Source organism: Pteropus alecto, unplaced genomic scaffold (assembly GCF_000325575.1).
Source record: "Pteropus alecto unplaced genomic scaffold, ASM32557v1 scaffold45, whole genome shotgun sequence".
Classification (NCBI taxonomy): Eukaryota; Metazoa; Chordata; class Mammalia; order Chiroptera; family Pteropodidae; genus Pteropus; species Pteropus alecto.
The window spans coordinates 40085604-40092980 of record NW_006442491.1 but is presented as its reverse complement, the minus strand read 5'-3'; the positions used below and the strand labels follow the sequence as shown (position 1 = coordinate 40092980).

At 55.4% G+C, this 7377-nt stretch overlaps 1 protein-coding gene across 1 annotated transcript in view; it reads left to right on the top strand.

Moving 5' to 3' along the window:
- LOC107196388 (death-inducer obliterator 1-like) overlaps window positions 1-1098 on the top strand; it is a 12995-nt gene extending 11897 nt beyond the window's left edge. Inside the window, exon 8 of the mRNA XM_025039873.1 lies at window positions 1085-1098. Coding sequence (XP_024895641.1) covers window positions 1085-1098 — 14 coding nt within the window. The remainder of the gene's footprint in view (window positions 1-1084) is intronic.
- Window positions 1099-7377: the final 6279 nt, after the last annotated feature.

The following is a 7377-nucleotide window of genomic DNA, read 5'->3' as shown; positions in this document are numbered from 1 at the left end:
CGAGGCCCCGCGGGCCGCAGACCCCGCCGTCCAGACCTAGCGGCCGCGGCCGCGCCTCCATGTCGGCCCTTGGCCGCCATCCCTCCGAAAGCCAAGTTCTTAAAAAGTGTCGAACAGGTAGTTTTTGAAATAGCAATGAACTTAGATGCAGAACAGAACATTCTGGGCTTCATAAATTACTGTAATTTTGTGTATAATGGTTTCTTACAAAATTTCACATCTTTACGACTCTGATGCTTTTTAAAAAAAAAAAAAAACTAAGAACTCTCAATGTTTCCATTTGAAATCACTGAAATGGGAAAGTGCCTACAAAAGCATATTGCTTTTTCAGATTATAAAGTTATCTTTTCCAGTAACTTGACAATGGAAAACGTTTAAGGGAATTTCAGTGGACGCTGGAGCCATACCTTTGCTGACATCTCATCCGTGTTTCTAGGTTTCCAGGAGCTGTTTTTACAGGTTTGGCAGGCCCTCGCTGGGACTGCGTGCTGCCCGGGGAGGCTTCCGCACGGGGGCCGGGCCGGGCCGGGCCGAGTCAGAGCAGGGTCAGCTCTCTCTGGAATGTTGAACACAAAGCTTACAACTACGTTCTCCTTTTGTTATAAATTTAAATTACAAATTTCAGCCAGGAAACAAAACACATTTCTTAGTTTTGCTTGGGTTTTTATATGTCACCTTACACTTGTTTCTTTTTTTGAAAATGTGATTAAAAGCAACATCTAGGGAGAAACTGTTGCATTTTAAATAACAATTTATTGAAAAAGGTTTAAATTTTACCAGCCTAAAGTGAGAAAATGAACCAATTAAGTGTACCTGGGGGCGGGGCGGGTCTTTGATTTGAACGATCAGGAACATTTTGTTTGTTGAACTTTGCCATCGGAGTAGTTATTTCTACACCCCAGGACAAGTGCACCAGCTCCGAACCGTTACATTTGTCAGGTGAGAAATTTTAAAGTTTGTCTTTGAAAATGGGACATTTGTATAAATTCTGAGATAGAAAATAGTGATACCAGTTCAAGAAGTACGAACCAGAAAGCTTTCGCTGTGGGATACGGCGAGCTGCTTCTTGTCATGGATTTTTCAGCTTCTCAAGTGTGAAAGAGAAAACCTTGCTAATTTATTTGACTGTACAGATTCACTTTGATACCTTTTTTACATTTTCATAAACTTCCTTTTGCAGGCGTCAGATTTGAGTTTCACTTGTTCTTTGGAGCCTCTTATCCCATCGTACATCACTACAGATTTTTCACTTTCTAGCACAAACGTTTAGATTTGAAAACATCGCGAACTTAGCAATTTGGGATGATCGGTGTATTAAGCCGAGTGTTGATAGGTTAAATTACATAAAAGTGGTGTCAAGTTCCAACATCTAATAGGATGTGAAGGTTTTTGTACATGTAAAACAAATTTTTCTAATTTAAATGCACAAATGTAAAAATCAAGTGTGTTTCTTTAGGTTTACTTGATAGAGATTTCTGTAAATTGTATTTTATATTGCAAAGTATTATATCACTGTACATTAAAACATGGAACTTCATAGGTTTTGTTACTTGAAGTAGAATAAACATCTACAGAAGGTTTTGTGTCGTGTGTCATCGATCTTTTCCATGTTGAAGAGTCGGGGCTGGACGCGGGCGCCTCTGCTACCCCCTTGCCAGTTGACGTGGCATGGGCGGGGGTGCCCTCCGGCCTGCAGACCCTCCCCAACTTCAGGGACAGTTGCCGTCGCTGCCTCATGTGGCTGACCTCTGACCTCAATTTGGGTGACCCACACCCACAGCTGTGTCTGCAAAGTCTTGGGCTGTCACAGGAAGCACAGACAAGTGCCTGAGTACAAAATGACAGGTGGTTCCGGGGGGGGACGAGTGGTCACCGCAGGTCCCCAGGGCCGGCGGGCATGCAGTGGGGCCAACTCGGTGGCTCATGGTTTGAAGGCGCATCGGGCTGCCAGTGGGCTTGTTAGGGCGCGTGCGGTGAGGCGGCATGCGGTGGCGGCCGGGCTGGCCGGTAGACGCGGGAGGGGAAGCTGCAGGTGTGGCCTTGCCCTTGAGCCTCAGCTAGTCAGCGGCTACACGTAGTTGACCTTAACCTGGTGACCGTCGTGCATGGACACAAGCATGAGCATCCACAGCCTGCTGTGAGGGGGACACCAGGAGCATGCTCGAGCAGGACAGGCGGCCCTGGTGGGTGGACAGTCAGTACCAACTGCCCGTTCCACAGGGGACCCACCATGGGCCGCCCCTGCCACAGACCCATGTGACTGTATGGCCAGCAGAGCCTGCCGGCCCACCGAGACCCACGGGCAGGACATGGTTTTCAAGTCACCCCAGGGGGGCGACGCCGCATGGGGAACCCTGAGAAGCCCTCCGTCCTGCGTGCCCCCCGACGTTGGCACTCACCTGCCTTCAGCCACAGCCTACCCTTAGGCGCTCCCCCACACCCTCCGTGTCCGGCCCCCGGCCATGCTCCCACCCTGAGCTCACACGGCCAGTGCCGGCCACGGCACGGGGCGCTGCACGGTGCCTGGTCTCTAGGCACTATGCCCAGCATCCCCCCGGGGGACACATGGCTAGTAGTCCCTGGCTGCAGCCACCTCCCTGATTATAGAGACGGCTCTGAGGGGCCACGAAGGGGGCTGTTTCCTCAGGAAGCTCGAGGCGCCAGGCCCCACAGAGGGCGGTGACACCAAGGAGCGGGCAGCCCCCTCCCCCACACCAGCTGCCCGGACCGGGGACAGCCCGGGAGGCAGTGCCCGGGAGGGGCACAGCAGCCGGGACTGCACCACGGCCGTGCTCTTCAAGGGGCCGGAGCCAGCAGGACTCGGCCCACAGGGCATGTCCGCATGCGTCCCCCTCCTTGTAGCTCGTCGGCCACCCTGTGTCACGGCCACCCATCCTGCAAGGGAGCGAATCACTGTTAGTAGAAGGAGGAATAAAGCCACAGTGGGGACACCACAGAGTGTGTCATACCACGTGTCGGAAAACTGACCATGACAAGTGCTGGCGAGGATGCGGGTGGCAGGCATGGCCTCGTACGGCCGGGCGACGGGGAGGTGGCTCCGGGTGGGAGAGCTGCCCGTGTGTGATCAGCGACTTGCTGAGTGACCCCCATGCGAGACCAGCCCCACGGCCTGCGTTACTGGGGCGGCAGTCCCCCCAACCCAGGGCGCCAGGACCTCCGGCACATCTCAGGCATTGCTTGGGGCAGGTGCCCTGCGGGGACCCTGGGGACACTGCGTCCTGAGGCGGCAGCACTAGACAGCCTTTTTAGGGAGCAGGAATTTTTAAAAGGTGAACTGCCCTGAACAGACGACTCACTTCCACCCGAGCAGGGGCTACAGTGATCCACTCAAGATGGCCCACACAGGCGACCCCCAAACGCCCTCAGGTCAGTGAGAACAAAGTGCGGCCCAGCCATGGGAGGGGGCGGCCCGGTAGCCGAAGGAGGCGAGAGTGGGGACGGCGAGCCTCGGACGCATCGAGATCGGGGAAGGCGCCGCGCCTAAGGCCTCCGGCCACAGGACCCCATCACCGGGTCAAGCAAAAATCTCCACCTCCAACCTCGGTGGGGGCAGAATCCTGCCTGAGACACCAGCGTGCCGTCAGGGAGGCAGACGCATAGCTGGCCCCGGATCTGCCCCTTGCCGCTGAGGCGAGTCACCAGGGGCGAGACCTGCCCGGCCTCCTGGAAGGTCTCTGGGACCCCCTTATCCGGGGACACGCAAGAGTCTGAGAATGGTGGTCCAAGCGTCACACAGCCCCCGGCCCCCAACGTGGCCCAGCACCTCCGTAGGCCTGGCCTGCAGCACCCTTTAAGCCACAATCTCCTGACAAAGTCATGCTCCCCCCCAACACGATACACCGTCCCGTCGCCAGGACACCGTCCCCCTGCCTCAGGCCGTGTTTACTCTCCCACGACTTGATTCACATTTCTGCGCTGCCCTCTCCTGCGAACTCTGGGAGCGAGGCCGGCCGCTCCTGACGCATCTGACGTAGATGACGGGGAAAGAAAAACAAAGTGTGTGGTTAACAAACAGACAAGCATATTCACATCGGAACGAGGAGACGGGCGTTTCTGCGGCCGGTCATGTGGCCACTGCTGGTGTCCTTTTTGGCCTTCTTCCTTCCACTGTCTAGTCCGTGCTCGGCCCCCAACCAGCACCTGCAGTGGCCAGGGTCCCCTGCCTGGTGCGACACCAAACCCCCCTTCCCGCGGGGCTGCCTGAATGACAGCATCGTCTCTCTCCACAGACTGCAGCCACAGGGTGTGGGGTGCCAAGGGGTGTCCCCAATTCTCAGCCTCACTGGGACACAGTTGCCCGCTTCCCCTTGACAGTCCGGCCCCATCTCCCTATTGAGCTGTCGCCCTTGAGCTGGCACTGAAATTGAGTCTGCAAAAGGCTCAAGAACATCTGTTGGACAGCCCAGACCCAGGGCACTGACGCCAGCACACGCGGGAGGACGAGGGGCCACAGACACTCACGCCACTGCCGGGGGACGCACACGGAGCAGCCGCGGGGGGGACGGCTGGGCGGACCTTACAGAACCGGACGCGGCCCTACCGCGTGAGCTGACGGTCGCGCTCCTTGGCGTTCGCCTGAGGAGGTGACCACCCGTGTCCACACACAGACCTGCACGCGAGGTCTGCAGCAGCTCACTCAGAGGCGCCAACACCTGGAAGCCCCGAGATGCCCTTCGGCAGGTGGACACATGCTCTGTGCTCGTCCAGCTGTCGCGTCATGAAGAGACACGGAGAGACCATAAGCGCACGTCACTAGGGGAGAGAAGCCGATCTGGAGCCACACGCGGTGCGATTCCAGCTACGTGACACTGGGAAAGGCAAGACATGGGGACAGTAAAAGGATCGCTGGTCCCAGGGCTGGTGGGGGAGGACGGATGGACAGTGAGCACACTCAGCCGGCATATCCAACATTTATGTCCTATACGTGTTCTGTTACATTTACACCTAAGCGTGTTTTTGAGTGATCGTAACGGGCGTTGTATTTCCATTTCGGTGCATATGTGTTCGTTGCTAGCGTCCAGGAATTCAGTTGGTGTTCGTCTGCTGTCCTTGTATGCTGTGACCTCGCCAAACTCGGGCACTAACCTTTTATGGATTCCATGGGGGTTCCACCACAGACAGCACACGGGCCGCAGGTGAAGGCAGGTCCCCTCTTGCTGTCCGTCCGAGTGCCGTATCCTTTCCTGCTTTGCTGCACTGAGCAGACACCCAGGCACAGTGGATGTGGTGATCGATGGCGGCACCGTGGCTTCTCCCTTGTCCAGGGGAGACGTTTGCTCCTCGCCCTGCATCCGATGTCACCGCAGCAGCTAGTCCACAAGCGCCCTCCTTCGGGGCCAGTGTCTCCTGCCAGACTGTTTGCTGAGCCCTTATCAGCGATGGATGTCGCATTTGTCAAACTCTCCCCCGCCCTTTTTTTTGAGGTTTTCTTTTTGGTCTGTTAACATGGCCGTTTACATTGGTTTATTCTGAAATGCACACAGAACTTGCATCGCTGGAATACACCCCACACGGTCAGGACGTGTTATTCTGTCTTCTGACCTTTTTGGGTTCAGTTTGCTGAGATTTCGCTCAGAATTGTTGCGTATTCGTTCGTGGGAGAAACCGCTCTGTGCTTTCGTGGTCCTGTGATGTCTGTGTGGTCTTAGACCCATGTGTCCGTGCGGCACTCACACACTCAGCGCTCGCCCTCGTCGCGTGGGTTCTCATGGACGCTGTGCTCGTGCTCTAACAGGTGGCACTGCCGTGGGCCCTCCCACGGATAATGGCCCTGGGCAGTGCTGCCCCCGTGCCGGAAGGCCGCGTCCTTCCTTCAGGCTCCCTCTCCGGTGGGTCCGTGGAAGCTATTTACCAATCCCTTTTCCTGCGTGTTTGGGGCCCGCTATTTGAGCAGCAGAGCCACGCGGGGTCCCCTCAGTTAGGGTGCTGGTGGAGTGGCACCAGGACCCGAGTGGCAGACGGAGACCAGCGAGAGCCACGCTTCAGGGTTGGAAGAGCTGTTGGGTGTCCTTGTCACCTCTTACTCAACAGGCAAGCCCAGTAAAGGCAGGTCGCCCTCACGTCTCACGTCTACGCAAACGAGGGCTCCAGTGCTGTCTGCGGGAACCCCGCCCCCCGGGAGCCAAACGAAACAGTGTAGGTGCCGATGGTCTTTATTTCTAATGAAGGAAAAGCCACCCAAATTGGGTATCATCTTGGTTTTATTTTCTCTTTTAAACACTGTGAACATCACGGTACTCCGATTTTGCTATTCTAAGCGGGGTCCACGGGTCAGCAGCAGCTGGGGGCGATCGGGTTGGGGGGATCCTTAGGCGGGCGATGGGGTCCCGCTGGTCCACTGAATGAGCGTCCGCTTTCAACAAGGTCCCCAGGGCCCTTCTGTGCACATCACGGACTGTGTTTGGTGCCGTGCTTCGAATCTTCTCAGAGTTTTACCCACATCGTTCTATATATTTAGTGGTTTTACAATTTTGCTTTATAAAAAATTTAGGTATTTCAGTCATCTGGAACTAATTTTTATGTTCGATGTAAAAAGAGCGCTCTTAGTTTTTCCTAAATAACTAATCAGTGGTCATGATACCTTTTATCCAGGAGTCCAACATTGCCCTACTGGGGAGGTATTAAGTGGGAAAAAGAAAAGCAAATTATAAATTAACATACACAGTATGATCTTGTATTTGTTCAAAGAAAAGATACTGCAAAAAACAAACGAAAAAATGAGTAGCATTCCAAAGATAGCTGGTGTCTAACCTGCGACAGAATCCGGGAGAGCGCTTCAGGGCCAGCTGGCAGGAGAACAGCCTAAATCAGCTTTTCGGTGACCAGGTTCTCACAGAGATGCGGCTCGGGAGAGGGATGGGCGCAGTGATTATTTTGAGCCGGCAAAAATCATTCTTTTAAGAACGCATCTTGTACGATAATATTTATATGAAATGGTCAGAGCTGACCAACCCTTAGGGACGAAAGAGAGATTACCTGTTACGGGATGTCGGGAGGAAGTGCTAATGGGTGTGGGGCTCCTCTCTTGGGGTGGCGAAAATGTCGTGGCGGTGGACCGCAGCGCCGTGACCAGCACACTGCGCACGGGTGGGCGGTGCGGCCTGTGCCTCACAACCTGTGGTCCGCCCGCCAGCGTTTGCGGGGTGCGTTAACCACACGCCCTGAGCAGCGGTCGGCCGAACCCCTAAGCACGGGGTGCACATGCTTATCTGATGGACTCTGCACCGAGCACACAGCGGTCCTGTCACACCCGTATTCGCGACACTCTCCGCCCGCCTACTGGTAGGGCGCGGGAGGACCGGAGGACGGACACCGTGGGCCGCCCCGACCGCGTGCACGCGTGGCAAGCCGGGCGCC